The sequence below is a fragment of the Balaenoptera borealis genome (assembly GCF_965194805.1).
Source record: "Balaenoptera borealis genome assembly, chromosome: 2".
Lineage (NCBI taxonomy): Eukaryota > Metazoa > Chordata > Mammalia > Artiodactyla > Balaenopteridae > Balaenoptera > Balaenoptera borealis.
This window is the reverse complement of record NC_138867.1, coordinates 65,450,952-65,472,403: the sequence shown is the minus strand read 5'-3', so window position 1 is coordinate 65,472,403 and position 21,452 is coordinate 65,450,952. Positions and strand designations below refer to the sequence as shown.

At 36.8% G+C, this 21,452-nt stretch overlaps 1 protein-coding gene across 2 annotated transcripts in view; it reads right to left on the bottom strand.

The window, feature by feature from the left end:
- FAM151B (family with sequence similarity 151 member B) overlaps nucleotides 1-21,452 on the bottom strand; it is a 35,315-nt gene that overhangs the window by 11,303 nt on the left and 2,560 nt on the right. For both annotated transcript variants that reach the window (XR_014240445.1, XM_082378423.1), the window contains exons 2-5: nucleotides 15,204-15,329; nucleotides 8,641-8,806; nucleotides 4,033-4,250; nucleotides 1,458-1,593 (exon numbers count right to left, since the gene is read on the bottom strand). Coding sequence is in view for 1 of the 2 variants with exons in the window: in XM_082378423.1 (XP_082234549.1) it covers nucleotides 1,458-1,593; nucleotides 4,033-4,250; nucleotides 8,641-8,806; nucleotides 15,204-15,329 (646 nt within the window). In the remaining variant the exon portion in view is untranslated. The remainder of the gene's footprint in view (nucleotides 1-1,457; nucleotides 1,594-4,032; nucleotides 4,251-8,640; nucleotides 8,807-15,203; nucleotides 15,330-21,452) is intronic.

Here is a 21,452-nt window from a genome sequence, read left to right as displayed (position 1 = left end):
TGAATGTTACTTTTAACATCCCAGAAAATGTAAAAAGAAAGAAAGGTCCCTAGTTTTTTTAATGAAATATCCATGATATTGATACCTAAAACTGAGAAAGAAAAAAAACTACAAACCAATCTCACTTTCAAATGCTGAAATCCTAACTAAAATATTAGCAATAAAATTCAGCAGTACATTAAAAGAATGATAAATTCTGATCAAGTGGGGTTTATTCTGTAAATGTGTGGATGGTTCACTATATAAGATATTAATAAAATTTATTTTATTAATAGATAAAGGGAGAAAATACGGTTATTTTCATAGAAACTGAAAAAAGCATTTAGTAAAAACTCAATACCCACAGGAATGTGGATACTTCTTTAATGTTTGAGTATATGCTTCCTTACTCTCTACAATATAGTGAATTATCAAACAGGGTCTTTTTTCTGGATGACTTGTGATCATTCTTTATTTGTTAGAATTCTTTACAACTATTTGACCTATGTGTTGAGGATAGTTTTACCAGAACCTATTTTTATGTATTCAAATGTATCAAACTTTCCTTTTATAGCTTCTGGGTTTTGCGCCTTACTAAGAAGGGTCTTCTCCATTCTGAAACTATATAAAAAAAGAATCATCACTTGTGGTTTTTTTATGCATTTAATGTTTGTTGTTCAAGTCTTTAATTCATCTGGAATTTATTTTGGAGGAAGGATTAAGGAAAGATGTTAACTTTGTTTTTCCTCCAATGTTGGCCTGTTGTCCCAACACAAGTTATTGAACTTTTGCTCCAATGATCTGAAATACCAGCTTTTTCCTGTTCTAAGTTCCATGATAGAGCTGGGTTTATTTCTGGACATTCCCTGCTGTTCTATTGACTAGTCTACTGAAAAGACAGTATCAAAACGATTTCATTATCTGTAGCTTTATAATATTTAATATATGGCCCAACCAATTTTTATTACATATTAAAATAATAAAATTTTGGGAATTCCCTGGCGGTCCAGTGGTAAGGGCTTGGTGCTTTCACTGCCGAGGGTCGAGGTTCAATTCCTGGTCAGGGAACTAAGATCCCACAAGCCACACGGCCAAAAAAAAAAAAAAAAATTAAAAAAAATAATAAATAAATAAAACTTTTATATGGGAAAGACTTCTGGAATTATGACAGAATTCAAAGGGAAATTATTTTACCCACTTATAACTTTTTGTGAATGTATAACATAATGAAAAAAATGACATTTACTGGGCACCTACTATGTGCAAAAGCTTTTGTGAAGAATAGAGGTGAAAGACATGATGTTAAGGTTCATCAAGGATCTTCATTCCAGTGAGGAAGTCCGAGCACTTACAGAATCAGTGTTCATTCTCTGTCTCTTTCTCTCACACACATTGTCTTTACATAATCAGTTTCCATCTTCTTTCTGTCTCTCACACACACTCACATGCACACACTATATTGTAAAACTTACACATACCTGTTTGATTGCTTTAACAGCCAAAGTAACTGAGAACAAGACTGCCTGACTAATGCTGCTCTGACAGGAAATGTTACAAGCTGATTTAGTTCATTACATATATATTCCATCTCTTTCACCATTATCCAACTGTAACCTGAAATGAAAAGAAAGATATTTAACTTTTCTAACCAAAGTCCTACAAGTCAATTAAGTAAAAAACTCAATTACATATGAATAGGTAAATTCATAGGTAATTCATAAACATTTCCATTTGGATTCAGAGAAATTAAAATACCACTTAATGCAAGAAAAAATTTTGAGTGGAAAATGTAGATAAAAAATTAAATCTAAAGTCATGTCACAAGTGACCTAGAGCAATAAACAAAAAATTAAAACATTAGAAAGGAATTTATTAATCTCTCAAGTACAAAAAAGGAAATTCTGACATTATATTTACTTTAAAGATTCTAAGGCTCTGCATCATTAATATTCTCGATAAACTTAGATCTTCCGCTTGTTGTTAAGTTTTCTTTTCTGAGAGAAAGAAAGAGTATTTACTAGCTGTTTAAGTAATAATTAACGTCAATTTTTTTGGGGGGGTGGGGGTCTAGTCCAAATTACTTACACATTTTATCTAAAATAGAAATAGTGTTAAAATTGACTTTTATATATGTGTTTTATGTTTTAAATCATATTTAGACATTGTGGAAAACATATCTGCCTGTTTATAAACAGCTTCAGAAAAAAATCTATATTTTAAAAATAGCCCCTACACTCTATCAAAAGTATCCATAGGTTGTAAAAAGTACTGGTCAGTAAAGGAACAATTTACAAAAAGCCTATGTGAATACATTAGTTTAGCAGCTAAATGCCTCATGAAAGAAGGGAAAGGTCTGCTTTCCTTTAAAATCTGGAAAATTATATCTTTTTAATTAGAAAAAGGGGTTGCTAACAGAAGCTATACTTACATTACTTAAAAACTTATAAACTCTTTTCTAAATTTTGTAGCAGAAGAAGTAAGGGAGGATAAAACACATGTTGGTAACGACCAGAGGCCAGTGGGGGAAAAGCAGCCTGGAAACATTCAACACCAACATTAACTTAAAGACTCAGATATGGTTTAACTCGGTTCAAGCCTGAGATTAAAGCCAGAGTTAGACTAAACCCTGACTAAAAGATTAGAATCAGTATGGAGGCTATTAAATTGTTTCTAGTTTACCTTCTTTAAACACTCTGAATTATATGCTATATTCTTTACTGAAACTAATAAAAATTAAAATGATTAGAAAATTAAAATAGAACAAATTTAAAGCATATTATTTTTTTCTCAATCACATCAGTTGTTGGTCCAGGGGGTTATAACCTAAATGTCACTACTCACCAGATAGCAGTTACTCTAACCTCATGTTAGATTTTAAAACTTTACATCTAAAAACAATAGTAGCAAATAAGTAAAAAGAACGCCCTGAACACAAGATAAAGGCTAACATCTCCACTGGCTCTAAATAACTTCTTGGTTAATTATTTTTACCATGTGTTCAGGTGTCCCAGAGCATCTGTCTGCTTAATGGCTGTTTACTGGAAAATCACTACCTAGGAATGTATGAATAAATAGAAAGATGAATCCAAATAGCGTAGTAAGTTTCAGCCAGGAGAAAGAAGCTGAATATCAGGTCCATCTGTAAGAGTACATAAAGAGAAAGAAGAAATCCAGCCTAGAAGAGAGAGTCTCATGGCCTCACATACCCCCTGTCTAGCCAAAGAGAGCTTAAGGGCACCAAGGTTCCAGCAGCCTACATTTGGAGCTCCTTCTAATGTCTAGGGAACAGAATCTGTGCTGTTCAACCGTACACCCACCGACTTCTGGCCTCACATTACTTGAAAAGTTTTAATTACCACTTCTCTATCTTTCATCTGACATAGGGAGTTTGTTCCAAAGTAAAAGGAAAGAAGAAAAGAGTATAGAATGTTCTATAAGTTCAAAGAGACCAATTCAGGATTCGTTTGTGTATGTAAAGAGGCAGCTTTGGTTATTCTAGACCTTGCAAATAAATATTTTCCATGCAAGCTTGGCGACAGAATGTCACCAATGAATGAGTATCTATCTGAAATAACAGAAGGAAGAGTCATACACACATCTTTAGGGCCAGACCTTTCTCTCCATTAGGCTCTTAGATTTTGTAGAATGTGTTTTTGGTTTTGTATTAAAGGTATTATTTTTATATTTGAGTATATTTTAATTTGACCAAAAAGGAATACATTTTAAAAATTATCACCTTTGGGGGCTTCCCTGGTGGCATAGTGGTTGAGAGTCTGCCTGCCAATGAAGGGGACACGGGTTCGAGCCCTGGTCTGGGAAGATCCCACATGCCACAGAGCAGCTGGGCCCGTGCACCACAATTACTGAGCCTGCGCGTCTGGAACCTGTGCTCCGCAACAAGAGAGGCCGCGATAGTGAGAGGCCTGCGCACCGTGATGAAGAGTGGCCCCCGCTTGCCACAACTAGAGAAAGCCCTCGCACAGAAATGAAGACCCAACACAGCCATAAATAAATAAATAAATTAATTAATTAAAAAAAAAAAAAAATTATCACCTTCATTGACTTTCTCAGGATGCCATCCTGTTGTCCAACCTAGGGAAAATGTCACATCTGGAAAGAAGGATGTCACAGTGTCTATAAAAGGTTTTGCATCCACTACTCTGCTATTTCCATTTGGACCAGGAAGAATATCAGCATTAATCCACACTGGACGCTTCAGGTGCCTCTTCACATTTTCCAAGAGCATCATGGATGGTTCTACAGCTGCCAGACTAAAAACAATTTGTTGTCAATGAGATATTCCTAAAGTAAAAGTAAAAAGTTCTTTTAGACTGGTGGCTTTAATGTTGTCAAATTCATAATAAAAGTATAATACCATAATGCCTGAATTAAACAAAATCAAAGAGCAGATAGCACTAGAGGGGAAAGCTAACATGTGCCATATCTTAAAATGCTGATTTATACTTACTATTCATGAAGGTACCTAAAAGGGTCTATAAATGTATGAATAATGACACTACATGTAGACAGAGGTTTCAAAACTCTGTATTAGGATCACTCAGTATAAAAACAATTTATGAAAAGATACAAACATTCACTCATCAGAGAATGTATAAATAAGATTTAAAAATTAAATACACTCATAACCTGCAAATTCAATTTTATGAAAATACCGAAAGTGCACTCAGGCCCCATGTCTCTAATACCAGCTCATGACCTTGGAGAAAAGGGCCTCTTTTCCTTCATGCATACTTGTGTGAGTCTGGACACATAAACACATTGCTAAAAATGATTGCCAAGTGTAAAATTATAACATTTCTTTAAAGCTTTTATAAACTTCATTTTTTCCTTTATTGTAAACACCTTTCCTGGAAACAAGAGACAACTATATTTTAGTTACTTTTAAAGTAAAAAGCAGCTTCAGTCTTTTTACTTCCCTACATCTTTTCTAACGGACACATATATCTTGAAACAATAAGATTTTAATCAGCCTACATAATTTTTACTGATTAAAAATACATACACAAACTTTATTGGAAAGCTACACTACTTATAATTCTGAATGTCTTCTGAACCTTTAAGGCCTACGTTCATTTCTAAGAAAATTAGCTTTTAGTGAACACAGCGATGGGAGGCTAAGAATCTGGGAGACGGATACTGGATGCGAGAACATTCAGCACCTCTCCTCACATTTCCATTTTTCTTCTTAATGGACTGGAGTCCTTCTGCCTGTGCTTCTACCACTCTTCACATCACTCCTTTTGGGCCTCCTACTTTAAGAGCAGAAACTGATAACTTCATTATTTACAGGGTCATATTTATTAGTGAGCAAGGATACTGTTCACTAAAACCAGAGGAAACCAGCCTCTCTTTCACTCTGCTCCCATGTAATAAACTGCTTTTTTCTCACTCTTATGCCCCTGAAATGGAGGCCCTAGATTTTAGTGGATTGATAAACTCTAATGCTAGACCTTACAGACTCTAATTTAGATGCTGTCATTTCTCTGTCTCAAATGCTTTCTGCCTTGAATGGTATCAATGCCGTGTTAAAAACCACAATTCTGAGATCTGGCCAGCTGTACTTCCTACAAAATTCCCCCATTTTTAGTAGCAAACAACTTGTATCTATTACTCCAAAGCTTGCTTGTCTGCAAGTCCCACAGCAGCAGCCAAGTCCCCATGGGGTTCTGCTCTTCATGGGTGGAGTGGGAGGTAACCTTGAACTAATCCACGCATGTCTCCTCTCCTTTTCCAGAAAGGATTCTTAATTCTTAAGAAATCTGGTGTCTGTGGAGGTTGGGTTGAACACTAATTTCCAGTGTACGTTTGGGAGGAAGCTTCTTATGCTTTCTCAATTTAGTAAGCTGACAACAGGCTGTTTAACAATGGTTCGCCATCTGATAATATCTAGCTAGTCTCAGCATATTCTCTCCCAAACTGAAATTCCACCAGCATATATGAAGTGTCTACTACATGCAAAACACTGCACAGTTAGATATACAGAGCTAAGACACAGAACATAATGAAATAAGAATTTAATGTACATATTCTGTTTTATATGTAAATATTTTAATTATCACTAATATAGACTATAGTAATGTCATTTTCCCTTACCAGAAACTTAAATAAGAAAAAAAAAACGTATATTAAGAAAAACACAAAACTTTACTAAGAAGAAAACAACTTTTTGTTGTAGTTTTAATTTTCTGGAGCTTTACAAAATAATTAATAAAATTCCTCTGGAAGAGTAAATGTGGAGGAAAAGCCATAACATTTTTGGGAAAAAAAAAAAAGACTGAGGATGAACTTTGCCCAAGAGCAAGATACAATTTTTTTTGTTTGTTTTTTGTTTTATTAATTAATTAATTTATTTATTTTTGGCTGTGTTGGGTCTTCATTTCTGTGTGAGGGCTTTCTCTAGTTGCGGCAAGCGGGGGCCACTCTTCATCGCGGTGCGTGGGCCTCTCACCATCGTGGCCTCTCTTGTTGCGGAGCACAGGCTCCAGACGCGCAGGCTCAGTAATTGCGGCTCACGGGCCCAGTTGCTCCGCGGCATGTGGGATCTTCCCAGACCAGGGCTCGAACCCGTGTCCCCTGCATTGGCAGGCAGATTCTCAACCACTGCGCCACCAGGGAAGCCCAAGATACAATGTTTACTACAAAGAATAACATACTATGTTCCTAGCCTGGAAGACTCAATATTATAAATATTGCAAAATTATACTTCGTTCCCAATTAATCTATAAATTCCATGTAATTCTAATTAAAAATATCAGTGGATAACATTCTCAATCCTTACATGTATTAGTATTAAGTTTCCCATGAAGAACTGACAAAAGGTTTGCCAAAATGATCATTTGAAGAGGAGGGTCCTAATCAGTATACTACCTAAAATTTCTTTTTGGTAGTACTTATTTAGGAAATTCCAGGTAAGAATATAAACTTAGCTCTTATAGAATAGATTTTTTTTCTAAAAAGTTACTTGGTAAGTCAAACTTCTCAGTACCTATTTTCCTATTAACTTCATTTAGAAATTGGGGCTAACAAAATAAAAATCATACTTAAAATGATAATAAACCATTTAAAATTACATTCTACGGTAAAATTCCAGATACAAATTTTAAATCGTCATATATTACTTAGTTATTACGTGTATACAAACAAAATAACTCAGAGGCACAAAACAAGAACTATTAAAATTTGACTATTAGGTCATTCAGCTACTCTTACAGACGTAGTGCAGAGTTCCAGTTCAGAGTGTGAACTCTTCAGCCAGGCTGGCAGCTCTCCTACCGATTACGTGACCACAAGCAGGTTACTTACCCCTCTCTGCCTCTGTTCCCTCATCTGGAAAATGAGAATAGGAATAACCTACTTCTTAGGATTGTTATGAAGACTAAATGAATTTACACATTTAATGTTCTTAGAACAGTGTCTGACACACAATAAGTGCTTATATAATTGTTAGTTAAATTCATTCCCCTTCAAATATATTATGACCAAAACTCTTTTTTTAATGGCACAGCCTTTCAGTGGTAGCTGCTAGCGTTTAGGAATGAAGGAGCTGGTCTGACTGGTGAGGAGCCGAAGAATATATTACAGAGAGCAAGTCTACGGGCAATAGTAAACATCAAAAAAAACCTGAGCACGTGAAAAGGCAAGGAGCTCTAAAATTCGGCTCACCAAGCATTAATGATTAAATGCTTTATTTCACGGTACAGAGAACACTGGACTGGCTCCAGGAAACCTGGGATCTGGTCCTAGCTCAGCTCTCAAGCTTAGCTATTGTCACTTAACCTCTCTAGGACTAAGTTTCTTTGTCGAGAAAATGGAGTTGGACCATTCACCACTCTAAAAGCTTTAAGATCTTGAAACAGCTTTCATTCACCAACAGTGTAAAGAGGTTGACTGGTACACTCAGGCCCACAACAACTGATTAGCGTAATGTTAAAAACCCTGTGAGTAAGAGCTCCAAATCCTTATTAATTTCTTGAGATAATTCAATTTTAAAATATTGTTCAACGATAAGGCAGGATTACCACACATCCTAGATTTTCATAGCAGTTGCCTTCATGGGCCTTATGGTGAGCTTTTATGGTGTCACAATAAATTCCTGGCTTTCCCTATAATTTTTATACTGCCAAAATACCACAGAAGTAAAATTTTCCGTGATAGCCACAGGGAAGAAAACAACACTTAATCTTGCTCTCTTCATTATCAATGTTTCCAAAATATTATTTTTAAGAAACTCTTCAGTTATTAAAGAATTCTAGATAATTCCCCTTCCACAAATATAATAACACAAATCAAGTAGGAAATGCATTAACTACCCCAACTACTGCCAAATCTCTCTCTTGAACTACTATTTAATGAAAGTGGTATTTTAAATTTACCGTTCTACTATTACAATGGTCACTTATGATAACTTCCTTTATAAAAATTTACTTAATTTTAGCCTGAAACGGTTCCCAAGAAACAATTTTAGCAAACAACTCAGTGTGTCTTTGGTCCATTCCTGAAACATATTAGTTTGCAATTCCAATCTCAGTTTAGATAAAGTATAAAGTTATTTAGTCAGGCACAGATATATGAAGTTACTGATTTTTTTTCCATATTGTTATTCTATAACAACTAGGAGACTGAACATGTTTGTACAAATACCTCTTAAAATCCAGTTTGATGCCTTTATTGCTTTTTATAACTTCAGCCAGCCATTCCTGTAAAGTATTATCACTGTTTGTTTCAGGAGGATGAGCCATGATTGGCTGGCCATGTTCTGATCCATCGCTTGGAAAAATGACATCAGCCTCTATCATATGAGCAGTACCTGTCCAAATAAAAGAACTTACGTTAATGCTAATAAAATAGAGACTGGGGCTTCCCTGGTGGTGCAGTGGTTGAGAGTCTGCCTGCCAATGCAGGGGACACGGGTTCGAGCCCTGGTCTGGGAAGATCCCACGTGCCGCGGAGCAGCTGGGCCCGTGAGCCACAACTACTGAGCCTGCGTGTCTGGAGCCTGTGCTCCGCAACAAGAGAGGCCACGATAATGAGAGGCCGGCGCACAGCGATGAAGAGTGGCCCCCGCTTGCCACAACTAGAGAAAGCCCTCGCACAGAAACAAAGACCCAACACAGCCATAAATAAATAAATAAACAAATACTTAAAAAAAATAGAGACTGTAGGAGATGGCATATTCAGTACCCTTTTGAGGAAGATAAAAGGAAGGAAAGAAAATAAAATTTACTGAGTAAAGACTAAGTGCCAGGTACTATGTCAAGCCTTACATGTTGCACTTATTTGTTACACGTGAGCAAATAGGCAGTGAGGAGTTCAATACCTTTGCCTAGGTCACACTCAAGCTGTTGTCCTAATATTTAATTTCTTCCCAGTATATGGCAAAGTGAGAATACAAAGGGAGGCTTAATAAGTATTTGTTGACGCTTCTGAGAACAAAAATAGTACTTTTATCTTCTCACACCTCAAATTAGAAACTACAGATGTTTATTGTTTATGTTTGAAATTGTATGTTATAGATTCAGTTCCTTGACCTAAAGCTTGGCTACTATTTAAAAGCACACATCCCTGGAATGGGTAAAGAGCTTCACCAGTCACTTAGTGGGAGTGTGCTTAGCAGGCTCTGATAGACTAACTCCAAAGATGGCTGACAACAATTCCTCCCATACGTACGTGCCTCTGTCATCTCTTTCTCCTCCCCTTGAGTCTGGGCTGGTTTTGTGACTTGCTTTGACCAGTGGAAGGTAGTGGAAGTAAAACTCTCAGTTCTAAGCCAAGCCCTTAAAAGGCCTGGCAGGTTCTGCTTTCATCCTCTTGAAAGCCAGGTACCATGTAAAGAAGTTCAGGTAAGACTACTGAAGACTCAGAAACCACATGGAGAGAGAGAAGCCTCATGGAAGAAAACTAAGACTTCCTGCCCGACAGACAGCATTAAGGTCTCTGACACGTGAGTGAGGCCATTTTAGAATTTCCAGGCCCAGCTGCGCTCCCAGTCAAATGCAGCAACGTGAGTGCTCCCAATCTATACCACATGCAACAGAAGAACCACTAGCTGACCCGCAAAACCGTGAAAAATGATAAATCATCGTCATTTTAAGCCACAAAGTTTTGGGGGTAGTTTATTACACAGCAATAGAAAACAAACATAAATAGCTACCTGGAAGTGGGGCCCTGCCATAACAAAAACCTGAAACCTGTGACACTGGTTTTGGGATCCAGCAGATTCTAGAAAGGCACTGTTAAAGGAAGTTAGAGGAGCAGTGAGGAAATTCTTTTCACGTAGTGGTGAAACTTTTGATAACGTTGGCACTTGTAGCAACTGGTGGAAGATAGAGAGGGTGCCTAGTAAATTTGTGGATTTGGCTAAGGAGGTTTCCAGGCAGAATGCTGAAAATGCCAACGGGGTTTCTTTTAGCTCCTATGATAAAGAATGGGAAGAAAGAGCTGAGTTAAATAATTAACTATTTACATTTTAAGCAGCATAGAGAGGAAATATTTCCAACTCAGGACTTGTGCTGAGTTAGAAAATAAAACCATTCTTTCCAGCTGGCAAAAGATTCTCAAAGCAGGAGAAAGCCTCAGGTCAAAAGTCAAATCCAGGATGCTGTTAGTAAACCATGGCCTCGGGATCAAGACCAAACCAAGGATACAGCTACAAGACCCTTTATTAAGACTTCAGAAAGATGATGCCTTGGGTACCCACATAGTTAGACAAAAGAACATTATAGAATCTTAAGGGTGTTATCCCATAGCACCCTAACTAGCAGACCAAGTAGAGAGAGGCCTACTCCAAAGAGATCCGGCAATAAGGTTTTTGATTAAAGGGACGGTTTATAATTTGATATATAGAAAGACTAGTATGTTTTTAATAGAGCTGTATCCACTTGGACCTGAAAAAAAAAAAAAAAGAGAGAGACAGTTCAAAACGAAAAGAAGCCTATGAACTCTCAAATTTCTATAGGCAGGAAATAAGCTGAAAAAGCTACCCAGCTGCATATATATAAGCCATTTTCCAATAAGCATATCAAGAGATGCTCAACATCATTAACCTTCAGGGAAGTGCAAATCTAAACTACAGTGAGATACCAATTCACAAGTACTAGGAAGACTATAATGAAAAAGACAATAACAAATGTTGACAAGGACATGGGGAGATTAGAAACCTCATCCACTCTGTTGGTGGGAATGTAAGAAGGTGCAGCTGCTTCAGAAAAGCTTGCAGTTTCTCAAAAAAAGTTAAACAGAGTTATATTTGAGATGCAATAGGTCAAGCTTCTGTCTAATTTCATAAAAATTAAGCAAACATGACTTCTCAATAAAGTGGTACTTACCACAATATATGTAGGCATTCCATCTTCTCTATCAATGCAGTTGTAAAGGAGCATATAGCCCTTGGAATTCCTTAACAGTAATAGTCAGTGTCTCCATTTATTAACTCCATTCATTTCCCATGAATAGAAAAAAAAATCACTAAATGGCAGTGACAAGGAGTCTCAGGTCCCATGTAAATTATGTTCCTGAAGGTCTCTTTTGAGAATAAGAATGGGGCTTCCCTGGTGGCGCAGTGGTTGAGAGTCTGCCTGCCAATGAAGGGGACACGGGTTCGAGCCCTGGTCTGGGAAGATCCCACATGCCGCGGAGCAACTGGGCCCGTGAGCCACAATTACTGAGCCTGCGCGTCTGGAGCCTGTGCTCCGCAACAAGAGAGGCCGCGATAGTGAGACACCCACGCACCGCGACGAAGAGTGGCCCCCGCTTGCCACAACTAGAGAAAGCCCTCAAACAGAAACGAAGACCCAACGCAGCCATAAATAAAAAAAAAAAAAAAAAAAAAGAATGGAGCACCGTGATGAGGAGTGGCCCCCGCTCGCCACAACTAGAGAAAGCCCTCGCACAAGAAACGAAGACCCAACACAGCCATAAATAAATAAATAAATAAATAAATAAATAAATAAATAAATAAATAAAGAAAGAAAGAATAAGAATGGAAGCTAAGCAGTAGGGGCAAGAGATCATGGTGGCTTGAACTAGGATGATGACAACAGAGATGGAGAGATGTGGACTAATTCAAAATATATTTTGGAATAGAATTATAATGTCTGGATAATAGAGCAGATGCAAGAAATAAAGAAAACAAAAAATAGACGATTCCCAGATTTCTGGCTTAAGAATACATGGGGAATTCCCTGGCATTCCAGTGGTTAGGACTTGGCACTTTCACTGCCGTGGGCCCTGGCCAAGGAACTAAGATCCTGCGAGATGCGTGGCATGGCCAAAAACAAACAAACAAACAAACAAAAGAATCTATGTGGATTATGGTGCCATTTACTGAGATAGCAAAGATCATAGGAAGTACAGGTTAGTAGACATAATTAAGAATTTCATTTTGAATAATTTAAATTTGTGGTGCATGAGAACTCTCTAAGTGAAAACACCAAATAAGCAGTTGTACAGACTAATACAGAAGAGAGGGAGGCCTGGCCTGGAGACATGTTTGTGAGCTGTCCAGCCTCTCTCCCTATTCTCCTACCCCTGGTCCTTGGGTAGAAGCCTTCTGAAGGTCAGGGAATGCTTCTGCTTTGGGAGACTGCCTGGTCACCATATTTCCCAACTCAGGGAGAGCCAGATGAGGAAGTCTGCACATCAAGATTATCACTCCAACCACAGGAGCCCCAGCTTGTGACAAGAGCCAGACAGTAGAAAACAGCTTTGTTTTTTCTGATTTTCTGCACAAGAAAACCCCAAATAGTTGCTACTCACACTCAAAACAAAACTCAAAGAAATATGTTTATAGAAATGAAGTTAAACTTATCTATCTTGCCTATACTGTTTACATGCTCTAATGCAGCAATTTATTATACTTTTTAATACATTTAGTTGATGACTATAGTCACACTTTTCCTAAATATGTTACAAAGCCTTTTTTAAAAAACTACATTTTTTATTCTCAAAAAGACTTGATGATTTCAATTTTTTAACCAGCGTTTCTTTTAATATATATATTTTAAAAATCTACATGCAGAAATGTTATAACAAAAAAATTACATTATATATGTAATAACTTTTTTAAACAATTTTGACTATTCTGAGGTCGGATGTGTTGACAATGCAACACCAAATGGCACTCTTACACTGTTCCTCCTGTACTTTGTTTTTTTAAAACATAGACATTGTTGAAAATCCAGTATCACATGTTAATCAAAATAGAAATAGCTTCATTAATAACAGTTGTACTAAATTTAAATATTCTGGGAGAAATAAGATAAACCAATGAAATACATGTCTCCAGGAATCTGTTTTCTTTCCTTTGGACTAGAAAGAAATTGCAAGACTAGCCAGAGCTGAGAAAAGGGACTGGATGAAAAACATCCCCCAAACTATAAAACTTGGGGCTCCTGTTGCCTAAGAGAAGGTAAAGAGGATATTATCCGAAAACTAAGTAACCTATAAAAAATTCCCACATCAACACCAGACTTCCAGCAATTGGAAATGACTTCCGTTAGTCATTTTTAAAACTTGGCTAAAAGTAAATGATCCATAGTTAATTAAATTATTTCTAGGTATGAGGCTTCTGCATTTACTATTACAAATTGTAAATTTTTAAGATTTTTTCCAAATTTTTAGTTGTTATATAGAAATAAAATTTATTTTCTGTTTTGATTTTATACTGTCAAAAAAGACAGACTGTCTAAATTAACCTATGAATTATAATCATTTATCTGTAGAATCTTTCTGATTTACTATATATGCAACCATATTGTCTGTACATAACAGTTGTATTATTCCTATCTTTTTTCCATTTAAAAAAATTGATATATAATTCACATACTATAACATCATCCTTTTAAAGTGTACCATTCAGGGCTTCCCTGGTGGCGCAGTGGTTAAGAATCCGCCTGCCAATGCAGCGGACACGGGTTCGAGCCCTGGTCCGCGAAGACCCCACATGCCGCGAAGCAACTAAGCCCGTGAGCCACAATTGCTGAGCCTGCGCTCTAGAGCCCGTGAGCCACAACTACTGAAGCCCACGTGCCTAGAGCCCGTGATCCGCAACAAGAGAAGCCACCAAAATGAGAAACCCGTGCACTGCAACGAAGAGTAGCCCCCATCTCGCTGCAACTAGAGAAAGCTCATGCGCAGCAATGAAGACCCAATGCAACCAAATAAATAAATAAATAAATAAAATAAAGTGTACCATTCAATGGTTTGCAGAATATTCAGAAAGTTGTGCAACCATCACCACCACCACCTAATTCCAGAAAAATTTTGTCACCCCAGAAAGAAACGCTGTACCCACTACTCTCTAGTCCCTATTCCTATCAGCTCCAGGCAGCCACTAATCAACATCTTCCCGAAGCACCGCTTTTGCTAAAATTATTTATTAAATAATCACTGTTTGGTTACTATGTGCTAGGCACTGTTTTAGGTATTAGGGATATTAGAAGACAAGGTTCTTCCCTTTGAGGAACAAAGGAAAGCAATATAAAAGAGTATCTTTACAATAAAAGAAATACATATTTAGGTACATTATCCAGATACATAACTAAGATGCAAAAAATGTGTAAATTTTTACAATAAAACACAAGGTTACAAGGAATTCTTCCTGTTGGAACAGGGCACTTCAAGCTATGCCCTACCCCTCTGGTGATATGCTTTCATTCTCCTGAGCTGCTGCAGCCAACAGGGGTACTTCATAGGAAAAGGCTAACTAAACTGCTATAGTAATCATCTGATTACAGATGGAGTTAGTAAACCAAAAGGCTTGGTTTCTAGCCTAGGCATAAATATTGCCCAAGGCATTATAAATTAGTATTCAATGGCTTCATTCATCCATTCAACAACTATTTATTGAGTTTCTCCTTAGTACACTGTGAAAGACACAAAAATATGTATGTACGACATACAACCCTGATCTTAAAAATTTTACCTAAATCACTACAATATATAAGCAAATGTAATAACATATGAGAGTTTTAAATAAGGCATAGAAACGGTAAATCACTTCTGGAAAATGAGAAAATTCTTCCATTATGGAAACTTGTTCATTTTGTAAATAAAATGAGATCTTTTACAAAAATGTTTATGTTAGCCAAGAATCTACACTTGAATCATCTAAGTCTCTGGCACCTGCAAATATGACCAGATATTTTTTTTAAAAAGAGTTGACTTCATCTATAATCTAATGTAAATACAAGTAACTAATGACTTACTTCTCAGTGCCTCATTCACTTGCACCTTGTGGTTAGCCGCATGATACCAGATGATCTGGGCGCCATCTTCTGTTGTGATCTGGTTATTTCTGAGAAAATATTCCAGTATGTTTTCACTCCAAGATCCTAAAATAACAGCATTTATATTAAAAAGAAGTTTTTATAGGGTAAATTTTTTTAATAAAAAAAGGGCACAGCATATATTGATAGAGAACAATAAAGTAATAAAACCGGGAAAATATAAGATTTTTAAAAATTAAGAACAAGTATTAAGATGTGGCAAGTATAAAAATATATATTTATATATAAATATGCTATTTATGATGTAAGTAATAATTAGTAAACATATAGGATAGTCTGAACCTCAGAACTGTGAGGAAATATGTAGGAAGGAAAAAAAAACTGGTAAGAAGCAGATATTTTAAAGCAGGAATTTTCACATGGTATCTTCTCCAATCCTGGACCCATAAATAAGTAAAATGTATATAAAGCCAATGCTATGTTAAAAAAACTTCTAAATTTTGTAGAACTTAATTGTCTTCTCCACCTGAGGCTCCATTCTATATTTATATTAACCATTTAGAATCTTAAATTATACATTTAAGCATATTCATCTTCAAATTATAAATGTCAACAACACTTACATGAGTGACTAAGTAAATCTTGAGTTAGTATTTATAGATTTAACTAGCATGTACAAATATACGTAATTCCCATAACTATCGACTAGTTTTTGGCAGACTAGATTTTTTTCTTAATTAGGCATTAAAATGTGTGAGTTAACCAAGACTAAAATACCTGAATCAGTTCTACTCCATATTATGCCATATCGCAATATAAGAAGGATAAAAGACTGAAAAACAGTGAAAGAGGTATCTATAATCTTACCTCGCCAATTCTTGTTCATTGGTTTAAACATTTAAGTGGCTACCAAATGGCTGCAAATTCCCTATGCATGAGATTATGTCTTCCGTTTAATTATTTGTTTATTAATTCCACCTAACAACAGTTAAAAACCTAAAAATGGCCATCATAAACTGATGATAAGACATTGAGAGAAAGTAAAATTTGATAAGAGAATGGAGGGGCATATAAAAATAACTTCTAAGTAACATGCATGGAACTCAGTAACCACTCTGCATACTGGGCTACAGAATAAAGAAACTAAACAGTTAGCTGTAGCATCCACTATCCAAGCAGTCTCCTATACAAAACACATGCCCCTTTTTAGCATAGGCAAGAGAGTCACAAACCTTTCAGACTCAGATGAAAATACATGGGCATCATTTTTTAAATGTTTAACTTAGGCATCTTAAAAAGGTACAGTAACTAGTGGCTAAAACAGAAATGTCCAACAATGGGAAAAATTAAATCACAGTATATCCTCATGATAAAATACGTAATTGATGTGGCTGTTAAAAATGAAGTTTTTGAGATATGCCAAAAATCTCACAGAAATGGTAATCATGCATGTTACCATAAAAAAAACTAAATGTTAGTTAACAGTGCATGCTAGATGTATCCTTGACACCTTCCAACTAAACACACTGGATTCAAAATTTTTATAAGGGTAACTTGCAGATTAATAATAAAATACCATGATTCCCCTGAGAAAACCATAGGTCAAAAAGTGTCATGTACCACAATGTTCATTGCAGCTCTATTTACAATAGCCAGGACATGGAAGCAACCTAAATGTCCATCGACAGATGAATGGATAAAGAAGATGTGGCACATATATACAATGGAATATTACTCAGCCATAAAAAGAAATGAAATGGAGGTATTTGTAATGAGGTGGATGGAGTTAGAGTCTGTCATACAGAGTGAAGTAAGTCAGAAAGAGAAAAACAAATACAGTATGCTAACACATATATACGGAATCTAAGGAAAAAAAAAAAAAAAAAAAAAAGGCCATGAAGAACCTAGTGGCAAGACGGGAATAAAGACACAGACCTACTAGAGAATGGACTTGAGGATATGGGGAGGGGGTGGGGTGAGATGTGACAGGGTGAGAGAGTGTCATGGACATATATACACTACCAAATGTAAAATAGATAGCTAGTGGGAAGCAGCCGCATAGCACAGGGAGATCAGCTCGGTGCTTTGTGACCACCTAGAGGGGTGGGATGGGCAGGGTGGGAGGGAGGGAGATGCAAGAGGGAAGAGAAATGGGAACATATTGTATATGTATAACTGATTCACTTTGTTATAAAGCAGAAGCTAACACACTATTGTAAGGCAATTATACTTCAATAAAGATGTTTAAAAAAAAAAAAAAAAAAAAAAACCATGATTCCAGAAATTAAAAACATTTGAAGCAAAAAGTTCTCCTTGCCCAGTTAATGGGTGAAACTGTACCTTACACTTAGCCACAACTGTATATATCTTTTCATATACACAGAATTTCAGACTCTAATTATCTATAATCTAGGGTATTATCACTATTTTAAGTAAACTGTTATTCTGAAAATAGGGCCAGGACAAAGGCAAAATTACTTGTAATTTTTAAAAATTAAGACTTTTAGTGGGAGCAGCTTCAGGTTTATAGAAAAAACTGAGCAAAAAGTAGAGAGTTCCTATATGTGACCTCCCCTAATTTTTACATCTTTCTGTGGTGATGAAATTGCTCTGAAATTGATTGTGGTGATGGTTACACAACTCTGAATATACTAAAAACCAATGAATTCTATGCTTTAAATGAGTGAATTGTATGGTATACAAATTATATCTCGATAAAGATTTTTAAAAAGTTTAAAAAAAAGAAAAAGTAGAAAAAGAAAAAGAAAAAAAAGAAAAATACATCTACCCTTTAACCCAGAAATTCCACTTTCATAAACTTATCCCATTGACAGATATGCTTGTAATATGTAGGAAATGACACATTTGATATAAGGATATTTATTGCAGCATTGTTTGTAACAGCAAAAGAGTGAAAATAACCTAAATATTCAGCAACAGTGAATTCACTAAATAAATTATGGTATATCCATGCAATGGAACACAGTGCAGCCATTAGTAAGAATGAGGCAGATCCATATGTGTAATATAGAATAATCTCAAAGATATGTTAAGCAAGAAAAAAGCAAGGTGGAGAACAACATGTATAGGTACTGCAGTAGGAAGAATAATGATCCCTCCCCCACCCCCACGATGTCTATATCCTTATCTGTGGAAACTGTGAATATGTTGTTACACAGCAAGGGCGAATTAAAGTTACATGTGCAATTAAAGTTGCTAATCAGTTGACTCTGAGCTTGGATTAGGCTCCAGGTGAGCCTAATTTAATCACATTAAGCATCTTATAAGATCCTTGTAAGTGAAAGGGAAGGCAGGAGAGTCAGTGTCGGTGTGATGCAATGTTAGAAAGACTTGACCAGCAACTGCTGGCTTTGAAAATGGAGGATGAGACCATGAGCCAAGGAATTCAAGCAGTCTCTAGACGATAGTAAAAGGCAAGGACACTGATTCTCCCCTAGAGCCTCTAGAAGGAATGCAGCCATGCTGACACTGATTTTTAGCTGAGACCCATTTCAGACTTCTGGCCGCCTGAATTATAAGATAATATATTTGTGTTGTTCTAAGCCACTAAAAACTAATGCTCTAAAAAACTAGTTTGTATGTTTAAAAAAGAAGTGGGAGAAGAACAAAAACGAGAACACAGTATATGGTAGCATGTATACTACAATCTTAACTATATGTATTTTTTTTTGGCCATGTCACACGGCTTATGGGATCTTAGTTCCCCCACCAGGGATCAAACCCAGGCTTCCTGCAGGGGAAGTGCAGAGTCCTAATCACTGGACCACCAGGGAATTCCCTATATTTTCTTAAAAGTCAGGATTGTCAGATAATATACCAAAAAGTTAACTAATGGTACCTCTGAATATGGGCACTATGTAAACTGTTTTCCTATTTCAATATACTTTACTGTATAAATGTTCTATAATGAGCATGTATTATGTTTACAATCAGGAAAAAATTTAAACTGAAAAAAGAATGTATTACCAAAACTGTCTGATGTGACTACTTATGTTTATGTAAAAGATACTGTAACCTTCTGGAGTAGAACTGCCTGGCTTAAAACACCTCTAACTGTTTTGCACAGCAAAGGAAACCATAAAAAAAAAAGTGAAAACACAACCCATGGAATGGGAGAAAATATTTGCAAATGATGCGACTGACAAGGGCTTAATATCCAAAATATACAAAAAGCTCATACAACTCAACAACAAAAAAATGAACAACTCAATCAAAAAATGGGCAGAAGACCTTAATAGACATTTCTCCAAAGAAAACATACAGATTGTCAGTACTCACATGAAAAGATGCTCAACGTTATTAATTATTAGAGAAATGCAAATCAAAACTACAATGAGGTACCACCTCACACCAGTCAGAATGGGCATCATTAAAAGTCTACAAATAACAAGTGCTGGAAAGGGTATAGAGAAAAGGGAACCCTCTTACACTGTTGGTGGGAATATAAGTTGGTGCAGCAGTATGGAGGTTCCTCAGGAAACTAAGAACAGAATTACTACATGATCCAGCAATCCCACTCCTGGGCATATACCCAGACAAAACTATAACTCAAAAAGATACGTGCACCCCTATGTTCATAGCAGCACTACTTACAATAGCCAAGACATGGAAACAACCTAAATGTCCACTGACAGATGAATGGATAAAGAAGATGTGGTATATGTATACAATGGAATACTACTCAGCCATAAAAAAAGAACGAAATAGGGCTTCCCTGGTGGCACAGTGGTTAAGAATCTGCCTGCCAATGCATGGGACATGGGTTCGAGCCCTGGTCCAGGAAGATCCCACATGCCGTGGAGCAACTAAGTCCGTGTGCCACAACTACTGAGCCTGTGCTCTAGAGCCCATGAGCCACAACTACTGAGCCCTTGTACCACAACTACTGAAGCCCGTGCGCCTGGAGCCCGTGCTCCGCAGCAGGAGAACCCACTGCACTGAGAAGCCCGTGCACCACAACAAAGAGTGGCCCCTGCTGGCCGCAACTAGAGAAAGCCTGCGTGCAGCAGCAAAGACCAATGCAGCCAAAAATAAAATTAAATTAAAAATAAATTAAAAATAAATAAATTTATTTTTTAAAAAAAGAATGAAATAATGCCATTTGCAGCAACATGGATGCAACTAGAGATTATCACACTAAATGAAGTAAGTCAGAAAGAGAAAGACAAATACCATATGACATCACTTATACATCGAATCTAAAATATGGCACAGGGCTTCCCTGGTGGCGCAGTGGTTGAGAACCTGCCTGCCAATGCAGGGGACACGGGTTCGAGCCCTGGTCTGGGAGGATCCACATGCCGCGGAGCAACTAGGCCCGTGAGCCACAACTACTGAGCCTGCGCGTCTGGAGCCTGTGCTCCACAACAAGAGAGGCCACAATAGTGAGGGACCCGCGCACCGCGATGAAGAGTGGTCCCCGCTTGCCGCAGCTGGAGGAAGCCCTCACACAGAAACGAAGACCCAACACAGCCAAATAAATAAATAAATAAATAATAAAATAAAAAAAATAAAAAATAAAATATGGCACAAATGAACCTATCTACAAAACAGAAACAGACTCAGACATAGAGATCAGACTTGTGGTTGCCAAGGGGGAAGGGGGGAGGGAGAGGGATGGACTGGGAGTTTGGGGTTGGTAGATGCAAACTATTACATTTAGAATGGATAAACAACAAGGTCCTACTGTATAGCACAGGGAACTACATGCAGTCTCCTGGGATAAACCATAATGGAAAAGAATATTAAAAAAGAATGTATATATGTGTATAAATGAGTCACTTTGCTGTGCAGCAAAGATTGGCACAACACTGTAATCAACTATACTTCAATTTTTAAAAAGTGAAAAAAAAAAAGACCTCTAACTCTGGGGTCAAACAACAGAGACACACTAATTACCAGCTTCTAAAGGCTACATAAAAAAAAGCTGGAATAATGCTTGGCCACATCACTTTGTCTACATTTCCTATCCTCACCCAATTGCCAAAGAGGAATAGTACTGCTCAAACTATTCCTCATTTCATCTGCTGAAATTATGGGCCAGGTAAATGTCACATTCCTTTCATTTCAACCAAGATCTCAAAAAGTAATACTTCTCCCTCCTCGCCACTCCTTTTCAACATTATACTGGAAGTACCAGCTAATGCACTAAGACAACAAAAAGAAATAAAAGGTGTACATACTGGGAAGAAGAAATGAAACTGCTTT